This window comes from Pseudochaenichthys georgianus, chromosome 23 (assembly GCF_902827115.2).
Source record: "Pseudochaenichthys georgianus chromosome 23, fPseGeo1.2, whole genome shotgun sequence".
NCBI lineage: Eukaryota > Metazoa > Chordata > Actinopteri > Perciformes > Channichthyidae > Pseudochaenichthys > Pseudochaenichthys georgianus.
In genome coordinates, this window is record NC_047525.1 from 10,658,443 (window position 1) to 10,678,908 (window position 20,466).

The following is a 20,466-nucleotide window of genomic DNA, read 5'->3' on the forward strand; positions in this document are numbered from 1 at the left end:
TTAGATTTTATTAACCCACTATGTGGCAAAAAGGAAAACACACAACCTCTCGTCCCACGTAAAAGGTATTTAATGTCATTAGTATAAGTCTCACAGTATTTCTTTCTTTACAGCATCAGCCTGCTCTTGTTGCGGGGGTGTGCTCATATTCTTGCTCCCTCCTGTGGCCCCCGAGGACATGGTGATGTCCATCTTCCAGGCTGTGGTCACTTATGTTTCGCTGCTGTGGTTTGTGAGGCTGAGTGAGGGGTTTCCGGACCCCACTCAGAGGGACCTGCTGATGCGTCAGGAGGCGTCCCGGCAGACGGGGGGCCGGGTGGCGCTAACGGAGGCCGAGCAGATGCTGGACCTCCACCTCCATCAGTTAAAGGAGCAGGAGATGTCTGCAGCACTGTTCCCCCCCGCTGTCCACTTCTTCAAAGCAAAGCCTCTCATCCAGAAGAGTCCGATCTTCAAACTACTGCAGGACATGCCCAAAGGTAATCTCACAAATACAGAGGCTACAGTAACATGTCATTAACGTACCATAACTCAAATAGAGTTTAATAGATACATCTTAAATCAGTTTGAGAAAAAAATCACGGTTTTAAGTAGTTAAAACCTACTTCTTTTGACGATTTCCTGTAATATTTTGTTTAATTTTCACAATTGTCTTACATGTGATGTGGCAGGAAGTTTTGGACATGAGTCTCTCTTCATATCTTACAGGAACTACATATTATTTATCAACCAATAGGAGCACGCACCTCATAGTTATTCTTAACACGCAAAATGTGACTAATAGAGGCACAAAATAACATCTCGGAATTAATTTTTACTACCAATTTACACAAATGTACTTCAAAGACACAAACATGACTACAAATATACAAAACGTTGACGAGGAGACAGAAGAAAAATTCAACAATGAGATGTAAAAAGACACAAAAACTACACAAGAGAACTACATGTATACAACTGCAACATAATGTAAAAGAAAATTACAAAATGATACCAAAAATGACTCTGGAGTCTAAACCACACGACATCATCATCATTAGTGCATAATGTCTCACACACAGAGTATTGCTTTCTTTTTGGAATTAAATACAGCAAGCCTGCTCATAAAATGACTGCAAAAAGACAAAAAATTAAATAAAATGCCAAAACCAATTACAACATTAGGCAAAACACGCAAAATGACTTAAAAGATGCAAATAAACAGTACCAAGTAAGCCAAGCTCTTCATTGTATGTTACTGTCGTAGCTCAGCCCCTCAGTGTGAGTTTGAGGTACCTTCTTGGTGTTTCTGTGCCAGGTGCAGCACTGCACATCCACACCTCCTCTCTGGTTGGTGTTGAATGGCTGGTGAAAAACATCACCTACAGGCCGCACTGCTACATCTGCTTCACCTGGGACAACTCGGTGCGCTTCTTGTTCTCCAACCGCCAGCCCTTCCCACGGTGGGACTGCTTCTACTGGCAGCTGCTGGAGACCTTGAGAGCCAGGATAGGAAACACAGAAGGCTTTGATAACAGGTTGAGTAATACATGAGCTTACCTTACACATTTCAGGTCAATGTATTCAATTCGAGTTGATTTTGATCTTATTTAATGTATTTTTATTTAATCTTATTTAATGTATTTTTATTTAACCTTATTTAATGTATTATTATTGTATTTGTATTTAATCTTATTTAACATATTTTTATTTAATTGTATTTAATATATTTATATTGTATTTTTATTTCATCTTATTTAATGTTTTTTATTATATTTTTATTTTATCTTATTTAATGTATTATTATTATTATTATTATTGTATTTGTATTTAATCTTATTTAACATGTGTTTATTTAATCTTATTTAATGTATTTCTTTATATTTTTATTTTATCTTATTTAATGTATTTTTATTTTATTTTTATTTCATCTTATTTAATTTAGTTTTATTTAAATGTATCTATTTTCTTTCTTTTGTTTATATTTTCTTCTCTCTATTATTGGTGTTTTTTCCTGTCCATCTCATTGAGTTTCTATTTCAAAATGTTTTTAATCTTTTGTTGTCACTTGTATGTTGTTGTTTTTGTGCGTTATTTATTGTGACACAGGAATGTTCAGAAAAAGCAACACATTTAAATGGAATTGATAGAAAAGCCTTTGAAATAACTATATATTGGGAGAAAGTAACCCAGATGATCTGTTTGGGGTGTGTTTCAGTTTAATGCAGCACCTCACACTGTTCACTGAGGACCCGGACGGGGAGTATCCGAGCCAAGAGGTTGTGTGGGAGAAGTTTGAGAAAGCCTTCATCGCTGCTGCAGGGCTCATTAGCCACGCGCCCGTGCTGAAGGATTACTTCTATAGAGGCCTGGAGGAGCTGCTGCAAGACAACATCATGTATCTGGAGCTGAGGAGCGGCCTCTCCCGGGTGTGTGTTGCTTTATTTACACCTGATCCCTAGCTCCAGAGCCATATTAGCGGTATTGGTAGCAGTAGTATAAGAGCATTGACATCAATTACTTTTTTACCTCACCCATTTCGATTTTAAAGTGGCCCTTTTATGCTCATTTTCAGATTCATATTAGTATGTTGTGCCTCTTGTGACATGTCTCCATGCTTTAATGTTCAAAAAGCTCTTTATTTTCCTCGTACTGCCTGTGCTGCAGCACCTCTTTTCACCCTCTGTCTGAAACCAGAGCCCTGTCTGCTTTGATTGGTCAGCTGGCTGGCTCTGTTGTGATTGGTGAACTGCTTAGAGATGTCCCGCTCCTTAGCCTATCAAGTTCAATGCATTGAAGAGCTAGCCAATGGAGTGGTGAAGTCCCTCCCCTTCCGGTGGACCTCCATGGGACCTTTTTCGAAAAAAATATGTATTGAAGTCAATGGAGAGAGAAAGATTATCTTTCGATCCCGTTTTAATTGTGCCACGAATTACACATATGATGTTTGTCAATTTAAAAGATAATTTTGCAAGTAAAAAAAAAGGAAATGTGTCGTAAAACTGTGAAGTAACACATTTGTTTGTTTGAAATGCTCAATGAACTACATCTCTGGTCTCCCACAACAACACACGTCACCAAGATGGCTGTCACTACTGTCTTGTCAACAAAACGATTGACTACCTTCACTATCAGTGTCACCACAATGAAACACATCCAGAAGAATGTCATGCAAAGCTGCCTGCCTGCCTTCCTTTGATTCTCTCTGAACTGCCTGGTCTTTTTAATGTTTAATGTCAACCATTTGTGCAGATAGCATGAAGTAGAAAAGATCGGCGATCGCCGATGCTAGCGTTAGCATTTCTCCCCCGGGCTTAAATTGTGTATTATGGAATGATCACACCGGTGACAGTACTCTTCAAAGGGTTCACGAAATATGACTACTACTCTTACTGTTTAACATTTTGGGTTACTTAATATTACTTCATATTAAGGCTAATAAAAATGAAAAGGCTGTAATGCTAACTAACGTGCTAGCTACTAGCTAGGTAGCTAACTTGATCCAGCCACTCCTGGTCTTTTCATCAGACGGGAAGCAAAAGAACGAGCAAGACCCATTGCTGGTATGATAACAACCTGGTACTAAGCACACAGGCATCTTGTTAAAGTAATCTTATCTTCTCGGGGGAGCATGCCCCCGGACCCCACTAGAAGAGGTGAGGTCCACTCCCCACTTATAAAAATAGCACTTTAGCCCTGCTTACACCTATATGCCGTGAGCTGATTATCGAGCCTTCATTGTAACAGTCGCGGGTACACTGTGTGTGCGTGTGGGGAGTGTTGCAGTAGAAAATTCAACTGTAGCGCTGGTGCATTAATGGGAAACCCTTAATGTTTGAGCACCCTCTATGAAACGTCAAGCTACCCCACAGCACACCCTAGAGAAAATCTCTGGCGCTGCCACTGCTGTGGAGGTGGTGGGAGACAGGAGAATGGCAGCCAAGCTGTCCTAACTGCTGGACAATATGTCCCATCCCCTCCAGGACACCCTATCCTCACTGTGCAGCACCTTCAGCGACAGGATGAAGGATGAATATACTTTATATACATATGCCATCTTTAATAACTGTAATATATACCGGGCTGCTAAATCCTAAGAACTGCTACAGGATTTGATTTGTAGATTTGATTTGTTTTTGATCTGTATTTTTGAAAATTATGTAACTTTTTTAGTTTTTTTCTTTTTTCTAGGATATTGTTTATATTATAACTTAATACTTTTTTAGCATATTGTTTATTATATTATAACTTAGTACTTCTTTTTTTTAACGCATGTAAGATATGCAACACTAGCTGTCTGTGGCTCTTTCCTGCTGTAACGCTGCAAATTTCCCCTCTGTGGGACTAATAAAGGTATTCTGATTCTGATTCTCTCTAATTGTAGCAGTAAAGTTAATGACACACAACTTATGTAGTCGAAGAAAGAAGTTGTTTGTCTCTATTTTATCACAGCTTCTACATCTGGACATTTCATTTGTGTGTTTCAGACGTATGAGCTTGATGGAAGCATTCATGATAAGGTGTGGGCTCTGAAAACATTTCAAGAGGTTACAAGGACATTTAAAGAGGATCATCCGGACTTTCTCGGGGCTCGTATCATCATTTCTGTGCACAGGTACGGATATTTAAGTCATCTCTAAATACTTCAACTTTTTAATTGTAATGCACAATTACTCCTTATTTGCTTAATTTGAGAGATGAGAACAATGTCCAAAATACTTTATATGATAGTATACTGTAGTACAATATTTTCCTTTTAAATGTACTGTAGTTGATGTAGAAATTAGAATAAGAATGTTGACGTTAGACACAGATTTTAAGTAGTTAATAAGATGGTTACTTTTTCAATTAACAAACTGGAAAAATATGCCATGAATTTTAACTATAACCATGTTGGACAAATCCTTCTCTAGCTATTATTACATGTATTATCTCTCAATGATTGCATTTGCGGTTCTCTGGTCACTTCACCAATTTAATACTCATCCAAAAACAGTTGTATAATGTTTCTCATTAAGTGTTATTCTGTCGGTACCATATTTCTGGATGTTGAAAGGATTTTTGTGGCGACATTGCTATATAACAGATGCACCAGCTGTTAGTATGTTGTCTCCCTACTTGTGTGCAGTACATAAACGGCTCTAAATACAAAAAAGAAGCACCAGAGCTAACATTGGATACAAAGAAAATCCTCAGAAGATTAATGAGATGGCTCTCTTATAATATTAAAGTCAAATTGCACAGTAGTCTCATTGTTTTCTAGTCAAATACTGAATGATTTCTGTGTGTATTTTCGTTGTTGCTTCCTCCAGGGCTCTGAGTGTATCTGAGGTGAAAGCAGCTGTGAAAGAAGCCATTCAGCTGCAGAAGGACTTCCCAGAGGTTGTTGCAGGATTTGACATGGTACACTAAGAAGAGATCCGTCTTATTAAACCTCATATTTAACTGAACATTAGGCGCTTTTTAAGGGACCCCTTTATCTTGTTTGTTGTGATGACATAATTAGCCTTTCCCTGAGTTTCCAGTATGTGTTCAGGTTGGCAGGGAGGACAGTGGGAGGACTCTGTGGTACTTCAGGGACGCTCTTTCTCTGCCAGCTGAGATGGGTGTCACACTGCCGTATTTCTTTCACGCAGGTGAAACAGGTGGTTAGATTAAAAAGCACTAAATACATCATTTTTATTAACAAAAACTGAAATATTTCCCAGCTTTATGAATCTGTCGAAATATGATTTGGTTTGTTTTTAGATGAGGAAGGCACTGACGTAGATCAAAACCTAATGGACGCCCTTCTGTTCAACACCACACGCATCGGGCATGGCTTTGCTTTGGCACACCATCCTCTGGCCAAAGAGCTTTCTCGGAAAAGAAACGTAGCTGTGGAGCTGTGCCCCATCTCAAACCAGGTGAGATGGTAACCCATTTCATTGGCATGATGGAGAAACCATGGAGAAGAATTTGAGTCTGTTTTTTGGAGAGATGGTAGACACCTCTGTCTGCGGCCCGATCTCCAACACTCAATCATAATCAAAATTGATAAATAGTACTATGCTAAAGATAATTTGTGTGGAGGAAATTCCACACAAAAACAGAAACAACCTGTTTGGCAAGAAATTAACAAATAATAGAAGTTTAAAGCGAAGTTTTGTTATTTAATAAAGTCAAAAAGCATTTAACAGAGTTAACCTATTTCAGCTGAAAGGACAGAGTCTTGCACCAAAAAGTTCGTACAAGATCTGACCACATACAACAGAAAATACAAACACTTTATACATTACAGAAGGAGGGAAGGGGAAGGTCCTCAGCAAGCGAATTTACATTACAGGAAGTGTTGAAACTTACATACAGCTATGCAATATACATTACAGGAAAACATTTGGCCAGACGGTGGATACTTGCATACATGTTCATCACAAACCAATGGTTGTAGAGACAGCCTTTTGTCTGTTCTAAGGAAGTGGAAATTAGAGCCTAGATGTGAATTCAAACCGTGGGAAAAAAACAGAGAATGAAGTTACAGTAATACTTATGATTAAACAATTTATATTTTGGATTCTGGGTACATTTTTGGGCTCCAATCCAAGCGAACTCTCTGGAAGTCCATAAAACGTTTGGACTCTCGCAGACTTCTCTGGAACGCACCAATAAGTGTGCACGTGTGGTGAAGTCACCAGCACCTGTTTCCATATGTTATTAACCTGAATGTGTTCTGCCCTTGAGGTGCTGAAACTGGTATCGGACCTGAGGAACCACCCTGCCGCTGTGCTGATGTCGGAGGGCCACCCGATGGTGATCAGCTCCGATGACCCATCTCTGTTCGGCACCACGGGCCTCTCCTACGACTTCTATGAAGCCTTTGTTGGCATCGGAGGTTTAAAAGCAAATTTGGGTACTCTGAAAGAGCTGGCTCTGAACTCCATCAGGTGAGAATCCGTTGATTTGATCTCTGTCAGGCCCCATTTTTACTGTATTGCATAAATGGTATCCCTTCAGTGGGAAAAACAAAGGCTGTAGGACAGGGGGGTCCAAACTACGGCCTGGGGGCCAACTGCGACCCATGAGCCATTTTGAATTGGCCTACACATGAAACTTGTGATTGTCTTATATTGTACTTCTGAAATATATATAAATATTACACAATTTTCAAATAAATGCAGTCAATTAAAGTTGAAAACATTTTCTAATATATCTTATTGATAAAAAATGTATTTACATAACAAGCGTGAAACATACAGTACCCTTCCTATTTCCCCTTATTATAAGCAATCTGAGGCTTCTGTTGTACACTTTTTGTAAAAAATTAATGAAACCCAATGGAAAGTTGTGATGTAGCCTAAAGCACATTCAAGTATCAAGCACAATGTGCCTGCATTTGATTGATTTTGCTATCTTATAACTTGTGTGGCAATATACCTCACTTACCCAGCCCTTAATATGTTGTTCTGTATGTGGCCCTCAGTGAAAAAAGCCCAGCTATAGGACGTGATTTCTACTTTATGGTTGAGAAACATTGATATGTTTAGCCTACAATCAACCTAATGATGTTAAAGTGTTGAAATGTCTTCTTCCTGCAGGTACAGCTCCCTGCCAGCCCATCTAAAGGACACAGGTGTCGTCATGTGGCAGAGCAAATGGGACGCCTTCATCTTTAAACACACATGACAAAAAACACACAACGGATCCTGATCAACTTGAATTATTGTTGTCAAAGCGATTAGCTACAGCAAACATATTTAGGCCTGTATTCAAACAATTGGAACTACTGTTTGTGTTATTGATTGGCTGACAACATACCCTCACAGCCCGTCCACACAGCGGCGTGCGCTGACGCTTGCCGGCGGGCGTGTCTGAAACTCGACCAAAAACCAATCACATGAATCTCCCGCCCCTGACACACAAGCAGCGGTTTGATTGGCTAGAGCTTGTACTGGCATATGATTCGATTGGCTGACGCTTCTGCCGAGGCGTCAAAAGTTGAACATTGCTCAACTTTTGCAGCGAGCCACGCCAGCTACGCTCCACGTCGCTTCCCACGATGCATTTCGGTTAAAAGTGACGTCACCCCATTCAAAGTGAATGGTGAAGCGTCAACGCACGCCGCTGTGTGGACGGGCCGTCAGGATGTTCCTGTCTGATGTATTAAGGTATGCATTTTTTTTTTTAAACAAAAGGAATTTCAGTGAACTGCCATTCAGACGTACTGTGGGGAGTATTAAAAGCCGTTTACTGCCAATCTTTTCCTCTCATAAATAGGGGTTTCCGCACAAAGAAAAGATAATAGCAAATGTTCACAGCGAAAACATTTTTTTCAAAACTAATGAAATAAATGACCATTCATTTAGTAGTTCATTTTTTGTCACAATGTTATATTTTTCAAAAACAATCATTTAAATACATTTTGTCACAGAGTTTGCCTCTCATAGATCCAAGTCGTCCAAAGCAAAAATGTAAACTTGCCCCAAAAGCAAACATGTGTTTCACTGAGCTGCAGATTGTCATGGCTCCCTTATCATCCTGTCTTCTGAACCCTGCCCACCAAGCTGGCCTTTGATGAGATATTGTATTTTCCATCTCTGACTGGTGCACTGCCGAACAACCAGTTTATAATTGCTGTATCCAGCCATCATTATTTCTAGGCACCTCTTTGTTTCTCTGTTCTGGATAGCTCCGTCCTGGAAAAAAAAACATTTATTTTCCTCCAAAAAGACTGACCTCTTTTGTGCATATGTATATTCAAATTGTATTAAAAAGTACCTGTTTAAAATCCCACAGTATGTGGAATTTCTTCTGCTTGGCCATTTTGCACTCATACAGTCCTGGATGGACTCCGGAGCCGGGGTCCGACAGACAGCGGTTGCTGTTGTACTTGTGAGATTTTATTCCACCGATGTACAGTTGTCCATTGGTGCGATAATAACAGTGCTACAACAAAAAGCTATTATAATCCAAAACTGAATTAGTGTCCGTGTGCATACAGTGGACTTTGAACATACCTGGCTGAACTGGTAGTGACAACCATATACAATGGGAGTGTTCCCAGGCATTGGGCCTTGGTCAATGCAGAATTTAGGCATCAGATCATTAACCAGCTGCAAACAGAAGCAGAGATAGTTAGTATGACGTTAAAGAAAAAAAATCAGGCCCCAGCCTCATATTTTTTTTCTTTATGAATACCTTTAAAATACCAAAAACCAAAGCAGGGGTATGTACTGATATGTGGTTTTATTTTTTCTAATGGGATTTGAAGAAGAATATAGAATTCCACCAGGCTTATCTTTTCATTTTATACAATTTCAGGTTGTTTTACTATGATTCCTACAAAAAAAATAATTATCTTCCAGAGAGTAAATCTGTAGATACAGACAGAGTCTAGCACAGTTCTAATATTTAAATAGGTGGATTACAAAGATGGTTCACGGAATATAAAAAACACACAACACAAACAATTATATTGGTTTCTCTAATCAGTCCTTTTGTGAGGTATTGAATAGTTTTCCTCTTTAGGCCTCTCAAATGTATTCCAAATTGTAAAAAAAAAAAAAAATCGACATCAATCTTAGTCTCAACCCATACATGTAGATGTTTGCCCCTGCTGACATTGGGTAAAAACTACACAGATATGAAACCACCACTTAACATTAAATCAAATACAGACTTGCTACTTTCTGATAGACGTGGAGACAATTTAGTTGTGAAAAAATGTCTAAAATATATTCATTTAATCCTTAACAAACCCTTCTAAAGCATGCCATCTGATATTGTTTCCTACTCACCGCTCCATAAGCTAGCAGGTCCTTCAAAGGGTCTAGCATGGGGTAAACATTATCCAGATACCACTGGAAGGGCTTGCAGTTCAGCCTCTCTCTCAGCCTTTTCCTCTCCGACACATCCCCAAGGTCTATCCCATGATTCTGTGAGGAAACAAAAGGTCACAACAAAAATATAGGAACTACAGTTTAAGGATGTAGTTTTAAAAATATATCGTTTTTATTCAGGTGTCATCCCCTTACTTCGAAGGGAAGGTTCCAGGCAATGTTGACATTGTTCTTATAGTCATCCATCCACACCTCGGCCACCCTCAGAGCATTACGCCTCATCATTCCACTCAAATCAGGGAGGTAAGGCTTTCTGGCTCGTTCAATGTGGGCAACTTTAGAGCAAGGAATAACCTCTATGCTTCCTCCACACAGCCACACCTGGCAAGACACGAAAGGTCAAATATTTAAAAAGTGCATTAATGGATCATTCTAGACACATTAAAACACATGGACTGTATTCTATTAGCCGATTCCTTGCCGATATTAACATTGCAATGGAGTAGCATCTTAAAAATGGTGTCAATTTAAATTTCCCTGAAAATCTCACCCGGATGCCGAGTTCCACATTTTCACCGCCGTATATTTTCATTCCACCATCAAGGCTTCCGATCTCTCCAAAGAACTTGCTATCAGCTACAAGAATCCCCATGATGGCCGGGCTCCTACACGTCACAATTTGTCTCGTTAAGATTTTGAAATTAAACACCAGCTATACTTCATCCATGGTCAATGCATTTCAGATATCAGAGTAAGTAAAGTGGTTCATGAGTCACTTCCTTCAAACAAATGATATGATATTTATTTTTAAGCCACGTGCAGTTTTATTTTCCTTGACTGACATTTTGAGAATTATTATATCCTCTGCAGCCAAGGTCAATATTTTTGAAGTGATACTTATAACATTGACACGGGTAAAGGAAATATTGACAGTGTCAACATCGTTAGCATACAGATAAATATGTGTATCTTGTTCTAATGGTTCTCCCATTTCGACGTTCTACTGAATGGAAAAATAACCAGCTGGAACAAAAACTAATTTGCAGGGCGTGTTACAGTCTGTTGACAGTACACACATTGGCGTTGTAGTAGTAAGACTGCACTTAATCCTCCTATGACAACCTGTGACTCTCAATGATAACAAATTAACCTTTTAATTCTTATAGTCCAATAAAGCCTTCACCTCTAAAACTCACTCATGTTGTATTTTGGCTGTGTTTTTAGTACATTTTGAAACAAGTAAAAAAAAAGGGTAAAAAAGTTGTTCTTGGGTTATGTGCCATAAAAACCTTGTCTGGTAGCAAGCTCGACTTAACAAATACATTTCCCCAAATTGTCAGACTTTACTTAAAAAGGTCACATATTATACTATTTTTCAACAATATATTATAAGTCTCAGATATATACAAAACATGTTTATGGCATGCATTGTTGCATCCCATAATCCCCTCTGTTTCAGCCCTGTTCTAAAAGTGCTGATTCTCTGTCTGTTTAAATGAAAATGAACTGCCACCCCCCTCTGCAAAGAGTTTGGTTTGATAAGGAACAATGGTGCTCGAGGAGGAGATTCAGGTGACAAGGTGGGCGGGTGTTACCTTGGTCGGTTATTGGCTAATGGTTACACAAGCCAACAAAACCGTTGCCAAAATCTGAACAGCTCATTTTCAGACAGGTTTTTATATAGATTGGCAACATCAGGACGATGCGTCCCCAGCTGACCCAGAAAGCGACGCAGGTTCTGGTCCAGGCTCTCGTCATCTCACGCCTAAACTACTACAACTCCCTCCTGGCTGGTCTACCTGCATGTGCCATCCGACCTCTGCAGCTCATCCAGAATGCAGCGGCTCGTCTGGTCTTCAACCTTCCTAAATTCTCCCACACCACGCCGCTCCTCCGCTCCCTCCACTGGCTTCCAGTAACTGCTAGAATCCACTTCAAGACACTGGTACTTGCGTACCATGCTGCGAATGGATCTGGCCCTTCCTACATCCAGGACATGGTTAAACCGTACACCCCAGCAGGTGCACTCCGCTCTGCATCAACCAAACGGCTCGCTGCACCATCGCTGCGAAGGGGACCCAAGTTCCCATCAGCAGAAACACGTGGGTTTGCTATCCTGGCTCCAAAATGGTGGAATGAGCTCCCCATTGACATCAGGACAGCAGATAGCTTACACACCTTCCGGCACAGACTGAAAACTCATCTCTTTCGACTCCACTTCGAGCGATAGAACTATTAACAAAGCACTTATATACTAATAAAGCACTTATATACTAACAAAGGGCTGGCTTATCTAAAGCCAGTTGAGTAGCACTTGAAATGTTTTTGCTCTATGAAGCCTGATGTACTTATATGATTCTGTTTTCTTCAAGTTTGTATTTTGTTGGTCGAACACATTTATTGTAAGTCGCTTTGGATAAAAGCGTCAGCTAAATGTAATGTAATGTAAAGATTGATCAGGACAAAGAGAGAGAATCTTTTTACCTGAAACTTTCCAAATCTCTTAATGCAGAGGGGACCCATATGTATGTATGAAAGACATGAACAAATAAATGTTGCATAATAGGTGTGGAAGAATGTTTTTGTGTGTGTGATTTCCCTGGCAGCTGCTCCTGAACTTACTTTCCAGGCAGTGAGTCGTCCTTTAAAGCATACCACTCGGGTCTGAAGGACTCGTACATGCACCACAGAGCCCAGTCAAAGGCATCCGCAGCTGGTATGTAGGGGATAAGTTTCAGGTCGTCGTAATTGACTTTGTCAAACACTGGTGTCAGTATCACGGTGCGGTCCTCTTTGATCCGAGCCAACATGGGCTCTGCCCTAGACACAGTTTCCAGAAACACAGAGTTTTACGCAGAGAGATGAAAACTGAGGTGTGACAAATCCTATGGCTTAGACCTACCATTCAACATGGACTTCTATGTGAGCATCCAAGATGGCCACCACTTCCCCCACAGCAACCTTCCACCCCGAGAGTCTGGCCTGAGTGAGGCCGAGCCGCTCGGAGTGACGGACTCTCTTCACCAGGGCTGGACGCTCTTCGTGGATAGAGTTTATGTATTCATCCAGTTTCTCCATTAAATCTTCTGCAATACAATAATACAACTTTATTTATAAAGCACTTTAAACCTCCAGACCAAAGTGCTGTACAGGCAAATAGATAAAACACAGCTCAGCTCACACACCATAAAACAAGTAAAACAAAAAACAATTTAAATGCAAAAAAGCAACACTCTGAAAGATGTTGAAATGCCAAATGTTAAAATGCTAAGGAGAAGAGGTGGGTTTTAAGAAGCGATTTAAAAGCAGGCAGTGTGGAGGCCTGTCTGATCTCCAGGGGCAGAGCGTTCCACAGTGTGGGAGCCGCTACAGAGAAGCAACGGTCCCCTCTGAGCTTTGACCTGGTTGTAGGCACATTCAGGAGCAGTTGCTCCGCTGACCTGAGAGGGCGGTTCGGCGTGTAGTGCTGTAGCAGCTCAGCAAGGTATGGTGGGGTCATGCCGTTTAGGGATTTAAAAGTAAATAGAAGAATTTTAAAAAATGGATCCTAAAATAAATTGGCAGCCAGTGGAGAGAAGCTAAAACAGGGGAAATGTGGTCAAACTTCCGTGTGCCAGTTAAGAGCCTTGCTGCAGCATTTTGCACCCGCTGCAGTCGTGCGAGCGAGGACCCACTGACCCCCATGTAGAGAGAGTTACAGTAGTCCAGCCGGGTGGTGACAAAGGCATGGATTACTGTCTCAAACTGCTGTCTGGAGAGAAAAGGTTTTAATTTCGCTAGCTGCCTCAGGTGATAAAAGCTCGTTTTTACCACCGACTTAATCTGACTCAAGTTTGAGTTCACGGTCCATTTTAATACCAAGGTTCGTAACGGTGGGCTTGGTGTACTGATGCAAGGGACCCAGGTCTACAGAAGTGGTGTCAGTGGTGCTACCAAAAACCATTACTTCTGTTTTTCCTTCATTGAGTTTAAGGAAATTGCACGCCATCCAGGCCTTTATGTCATCGAGGCACTTTAGCAGTGGGCTAATTAAGCAACCTTCCTTCTTTGTTAGAGGGACATAAATCTGGCTATCGTCAGCATAGCAGTGGAATGCGATGCCTTCTAAAAATGGACCCAAGAGGGAGCAAATAGAGGGAGAATAGCAAATGTAAAAGAGAGGAATCTGAGAGGTAGATTCATTCCAACGGGCCATATCAATCAAACAATCATCCAACAAATCCCTAATCACTTGTCCAATCAAATGTTATAATCCTGCATTGATGTGCAGTCAAAGGGTCACACAACATAGAAGCCGTTGAAAGAAGTAAACTTCCAGTATGTGTACAAAAATAATACGCCCTTTACGATGGACACATTGCAAGCTTCACCTGTTATGCAAGTTACTTATTTTTAACAATGTTGTGTTCTTGTGAACAAATTGATCATAAATGCGCATGTTTTTTATGAATGAGCATAACGCAGCATAAAACAACCCCAAATAAGCATGGTAGACGAAACTCTGTTTAAAGAAGGGTCGGTTTGACTCTTCACCGAGTCCACCAACAGTAGCAGGTCGCAAAGCCGGGGGGGCGGCTCACCAGTCAAGTCAAAACATCTCTGACACAACTTTTAACCTCAAACCATTTTTATTTTAATGACATTTTCACACATGTTGTTTTCTTCTGATATTTTTGACATTCTATACTATGTCGCTATTTTCTGAAATGTTCCACATACTATGTCATTTTCGACTGACTTTACCATGTCGTCTTTTGTAGAGATGTCCCGATCCGATCACGTGATCGGGGATCGGAGCCGATCACGTGATTTTCCAAAAATCGGGGATCAGGAGGAAAAAAAATCGGGGATCGGGATTTTTTTTTAATTTAATGTTACAAAACAAAAATGACCATGTTCACGTCTTACAGTCATCCTGAGGACTTAGTTTTGGTTTAAAATTACACAACATCATGTATGTGTTGCTTCTTTTGGGCTTGTTTTCATAGACCTGGTTGCTTATTTCTCTCAAAGCTGGCAACAGAGTGGGCGCAGTGTCTAATAGTAGCAGTAAGCTAACGAGAGGCTACGTTCAGCTGGTGACTCGGGAGTCGGGACAGAGAAAATGTCAGGAGTTTGGAAGTATTATAAAATTGAAAGCGAAGGCAGTGTAACAGCCAGATGCAATGTTTGCAAGGCAGAGGTTCCGCGTGGTGGAAAGAACAGAGCTACGTTCAACACGACCAATCTAACACGCCACCTGAGAAACAAACACCAACAACAACACGAGTGCACAGCGGCCACTCAGGTAAGGGCACTGAAACAACCGACACTTTCAGAGACTTTTAAAAGGAAAGAGAAACTGCCCCAGAACAGTGAAAAGAACACAATAACAGCCAAGATAGCTGAATTCATCGCGTTGGATGACCAGCCGTTATTTGTTACCTTTTTTTTCTCTTAATGCATTGCATAAAGATCAGATCGGGAAAAATCGGTATCGGCAGATTGTCAAAATCAAATGATCGGAATCGAATCGGGAGCAAAAAAAGGTGATCGGGACATCCCTAGTTTTTTGTGAATATTCAACATACTATACTTTGTCGTTTATTTTTATTTTATATTAGACATACATCATATGTCGTTACTTGCATATTTTCGACATAGTACAGTAAGACTTTTTTTTGACATAACATGCTATGACTTTTTACGACATACTACATGCATTTTTAAAGAATGTTTGTGAAGATACATTGTTGAAGATGTGAGAGCTTGATGATGATTACTTTTATCCTACTTTGCATACAGCTTGGGGTAGGAGAGATAATATCTTGAGTAATTTGGGTGAACTGAAACTTTAAACATCCACTACATTGGACCTACCGTTACTGCTGTAATCATCCACAAGTATGATTTCTTTCAGCAGGTGAGCTGGTGTCTTGTCTATGATGCTGCGAATGGCTCTTTTGATGATAGAAAGTGCTTCATCCAGGTAGATTAATATGACACTCATGGAAGGCAGATCCTTAGGGTATTTTTTATCAGCACACCTGAGAGGGAAAAAAAATCAAATGTTGCTTTTTTTTGTCCCTAATAATAGATATTTAAATATATATTGTCACGCCCTGGCTCAAGGACGGACAAAGGAAGGAGACCACACATGATTCATCCAATTGAAGTACATTTATTTAAAGAAACTAAATTAACTATGAAGTCAGTTAATCAGTATTGTGTGTAGTGTGTGGGTGTGTGAACATGCATCAGTATATAAAGAAAGAACAAACAAACCAACCAACCAACCAACCTCCAGTAGAGCCAAGCAACCCAAGAGGAGAGAGAGACTGACTGCTCAGGCACCCATACTTGTAGCTGAGCAGTCAACCCAAATCAGGTGTCAGCAATCTCTCCTGATTTGGGGAGTGGCTAACCAGGGACCTGAGTCTAAGGCCTAGGGGCCGTCACACCTCCCCCCTTAAGAATGAGATAGCACCTCAGATCCTGAAACAAAAGAACATTAGACAACATTTTCTTCCAATTCATAAATCCGAGTAACACGTCTCAGAGCACACACAAACTGCATTATAAGCCTATCAAAAGTGATACTAGGCAAAGAAGGAACTATGACAAAGAGTACATGAGGTGACTACCGACATTTGCCCAAAACCTGCAATCATTATAGCCTAACCCCAGGAAAAGCAACTACTGCTGCTTAGTGGACGAAACAGGGAATGCCTGTACGGCCAAAACTTCAAGAAGACTGGGACGAAGCTCCCCTTGCCTGCCCCATCGTACCCAAAGAGGTTACTGTAGCTCTCTTTCACATACTTCCGTGTGTTACAAATGTTGCACTCTGACCTTCTAGCCCAATTGACATTGCCACATGTTTTGCACTTCCAATCATTTACACGGAAGAGACCCCTGCTCTTCCCAGCCAGAGTTTTCCAACTATCTGTTCCTCCATCTTTCATCATCCGTGCCCTCATGGGTTTCTTCCTGCCACATCTGTAACAACTGCTTCTTCTAGCAAAGTGCATCATTCCACACTTATCCGGACAAAACCAGTCCTCGTCTCTAACTTGAAAACTCTTTCCTGCAATGTTTATTTTGTTACCCCTGAATGGCTTTGCATGATCTGGCCAAACACGACCACCTGCCAGGTCATTTCCCAAAATGATGTCCACTCCAGTCACGGGCAAGTCTGGACGAACACCAACCTCCACTTCTCTCTGGACCAAATCACAGGACAGAAACCGTTTATGCTCAGGCACAGAAATGGTTTGCAGACCAATCCCTCGAACTGGAACACAGCGCCCCGTGTCTGAATCTGGAGAAAAAGGCAAGATGGCCTCCCTCACAAAAGTATTCAAAGCGCCTGAGTCCCTCAAAATCCTGACTTCAACTTTCTTGTCACTCCCAACTAGAGTTACAAAACCGTCAGAGATAAACGGAGCATAACCCGACTCAACCTCTGAGATATCAATTGCCTTACCCTGCATTTGCAATGGAGCCAAGACTTCTGTTTCACCAACTCTGGGATTATGAACAGTTGTCGCCAAACCAACTGACTTCACACGAAAATGGTTGCTTTTCCCCTCTAGCAAAGGACATTCTTTTTTCCAATGACCCTGTTGATGGCAATAATGACACACATTTGCATTGCTTGTGCCATTAGGATGGTGTGCAAACTTTGGGGACAAAGATCCTGCTTTCTGAGATTCATTCCTTTCATAACGCTCACCAAAGATGCGCCTGTGCGTCAACACATACTCATCAGCCAGTACTGCTGCCTCCCTAGGACATGTGACTTTATGTTCATTAATATAGGTTGCAATGTTCTCAGGGACAGACGGTTTCAACTGCTCCAGAATGATTAAATCACATAACTGATTCCACATGTGTTTTGTTACCACTCTTTCGCCAGTCTCTAAAACGTTGGCGTACAACTGCTCTAGCCACTTTCTCTGTCACACTAAACCCAACCCCCGACAACAGACTCTCTATTAGAACCTGCTGCTTGGCCTCCCAGAGGAGAACACCAGTCACACCAAACATTTAGCATATTTCCCTCAAAGAAAACTGGCCCAAACTAGATTATAATAAAGCTCTCCAAAACAACTACATCCATGTGTGATACTCCAACCTAAATTAGCACAGACAATTCATACCAACAAAATGTATGTCAAAATGTGTCTTTTGACTTTAGACGAGCCCCCATGTCACGCCCTGGCTCAAGGATGGACAAAGGAAGGAGACCACACATGATTCATCCAATTGAAGTGCATTTATTTAAAGAAACTAAATTAACTATGAAGTCAGTTAATCAGTAATGTGTGTAGTGTGTGGGTGTGTGACCATGCATCAGTATATAAAGAAAGCACAAACAAACCAACCTCCAGTAGAGCCAAGCAACCCAAGAGGAGAGAAAGACTGACTGCTCAGGCACCCATACTTGTAGCTGCGCAGTCAACCCAAATCAGGTGTCAGCAATCTCTCCTGATTTGGGGAGTGGCTAACCAGGGACCTGAGTCTAAGGCCTAGGGGCCGTCACAATATTTACATAAAAAAAAGCTGATTGACAAGTTTGTATCCAAGATGTATCTCAGTAAGAGCTGCAATTAACTATTAGCTTTATAATTGATTGAATTTTAAGTTAACATCTGTGCTACTTGTTTGGTGCAACCTGCACCTCCAAAAAACTAATACATTTATCTTAATATTGCAAAAGACTAAGACTAACAACCAGCAAATGTCACATTCTAGTCACAAAAAAGCCTCATCAACCATTGCTCATGTGATATCTGGACATTAAACTGAAATCAAAAATGTAAATGTTTGTTTTCTACTACATTGAAAGTAGTAACATTGAATTATTTGTCATGTAATCTCATCAGTGGGTGTTATTATCTGTCCAAAGTGTGTTTGTTAGGTCACCATTATAGACAGATACACTGAGTTCCTGTCCTGTTCCTGGAACATCATTTGTTTCTCCAATAAGGAAGCCCCATAAAGCAGCTCAATGTGGCTCCAGCGGTGTGTGACGGGTCTATCAGTAGTTTATTATCTCCTACAGTAAGTTCTCCTCACCTGGCCGGCCTGGTGTCTGGGATCTCTCTGTTGAGGGGCAGCCGGTCACTGAGGAAGGCGTTGTATCCGTAGCTCTGGAACAACCTCTCGGCCTCCTTCTGCTCCTCCTCCGACAGATCGTCCCCCCACTTGGTGAACAGGTGAGAGTTTGGGTAGAGCTTCCTTACCACGCTCCTCTCCTTCTTCACATCTGCGTTGTTCTGGTTCACCAGTTCCTTCTTTTCAAGTTTATTCATCACATTGACTGTTGACAAAAATATAAGGTTTAACCCTTCTTCTGCTTTATACAACCGACTTTAAATACAGGTGTTCTTCCCTATAACATCACAGCATACGCCTAATGTCAGTAAGAAACACTAGTCTGTTGCACTGGGGGAGTTTTGACATGTACAGCCCATCCACCTTTTAGAACAGCCAGAATATTTTGATAATTATTTGAGTCTATTTTCAAGGGACAAATATAAAATATTATCCAGTTTTAAATGTGACACTTGCTGCTTTACTTTACCAAATAAATGTCACCTGGGCTTTGGGAAATGTGTATCTTTCTTTCAATAACAATTATTATTATCAGCAGATTCATCGATCATGATAAACATTGTTTATTATATAAATTGGACAATTTAAATATCTAAAAAACACTTTCCTTTTCATCCAATTTTGGTCCAGATTCAATCTAGACATATTATTTGTATAGTTAAATAATACATTTGGTGTAAATACTTTTCCATGCTAAATTGTTTCTTAAAAATACTTGTTATCCTTATATATTTTTTTTTTTCACCTACTTTGCAACTAATGTTTTTAGATTGTTAATGTACGCACCACCAAAGCCAAAACCAAAGCAAATGTCTTGATGTGTAAACATACCTGACAATAAACTTGATTCTGATTCATCTTGACTTGGAAAACAACAAATCAAATGCTCAAATGCTTAAGTATTGAAATCAAGTTGAGTGATTTGATAAGGTAAGAAGCAGCCCATTGAGACTCACGCAGCCTGTTGATGTCCGTTTCCATCTTGTCCATCCTGTTGAGCATCCCCTGACCCCTGATGGAGTCGTTGTGATGGGCACTACCGAGTCTCTCTGAGTGGGTATGCACCTCCTTCTTTATGGAGCCGAGGTAAAGAAGAGACCCAGCCATGGCAAAGGCCAGAAGGAATCCTTTAATCCAGCCAGATCTCATCCTGGGGCTTCTGTGCATGTGTTCTGAAAATAATCCCCTGCTTTTAATTCCAGGTGCTCTCACTTTCACCCTCCTTATCCAAATACAACACCAACGCCCTTTGACAAACCACAGCTGTGTTATCAGACAGATTTGTGTGAAGTGTGGTTTTCAACAGATTCTGCTCTGCTGCCTCTCTTGCATTACACCAGGTGTGAATCATTAGCTGTCGTCACCTGGGAGGAGAGACAACCAGCAGAACTCTGCAGGTTACTAGATCAGGACTGAGACTTATGATGTTCACCTTGTATCTGATGATGCTGCAGATACAAAATGAACTATATATATATATTACTAATAACATCTTTTACATTTTATTTCTGCTCATGCAAAACTCCTTCCTTCTGTTTTCAAGCAAGTAAATCAGGAGGTCAGGGCTGCAAAG

General features: G+C 40.7%; 2 protein-coding genes across 2 annotated transcripts; one reads left to right on the top strand and one right to left on the bottom strand.

Moving 5' to 3' along the window:
• Positions 1-178: 178 nt before the first annotated feature.
• ada2b (adenosine deaminase 2b) lies at positions 179-7,641 on the top strand. The gene is made up of 9 exons (XM_034075298.1): positions 179-479; positions 1,298-1,517; positions 2,198-2,408; positions 4,467-4,594; positions 5,292-5,382; positions 5,516-5,624; positions 5,728-5,885; positions 6,700-6,902; positions 7,554-7,641. Exons 1-9 carry the CDS (start codon positions 179-181, stop codon positions 7,639-7,641), a joined length of 1,509 nt encoding a protein of 502 aa, XP_033931189.1.
• Positions 7,642-8,324: 683 nt separating this feature from the next.
• LOC117439224 (probable polypeptide N-acetylgalactosaminyltransferase 8) lies at positions 8,325-20,254 on the bottom strand. The gene is made up of 11 exons (XM_034075033.1): positions 19,850-20,254; positions 18,855-19,098; positions 15,654-15,820; positions 12,697-12,880; positions 12,417-12,614; positions 10,345-10,459; positions 9,990-10,175; positions 9,753-9,890; positions 8,973-9,068; positions 8,734-8,901; positions 8,325-8,651 (listed from the first exon to the last, which is right to left on the bottom strand). The coding sequence occupies exons 1-11, from the start codon at positions 20,058-20,060 to the stop codon at positions 8,475-8,477; spliced, it is 1,884 nt and encodes a 627-aa protein (XP_033930924.1). The 5' UTR covers positions 20,061-20,254; the 3' UTR covers positions 8,325-8,474.
• Between the last annotated feature and the right edge of the window lie 212 nt (positions 20,255-20,466).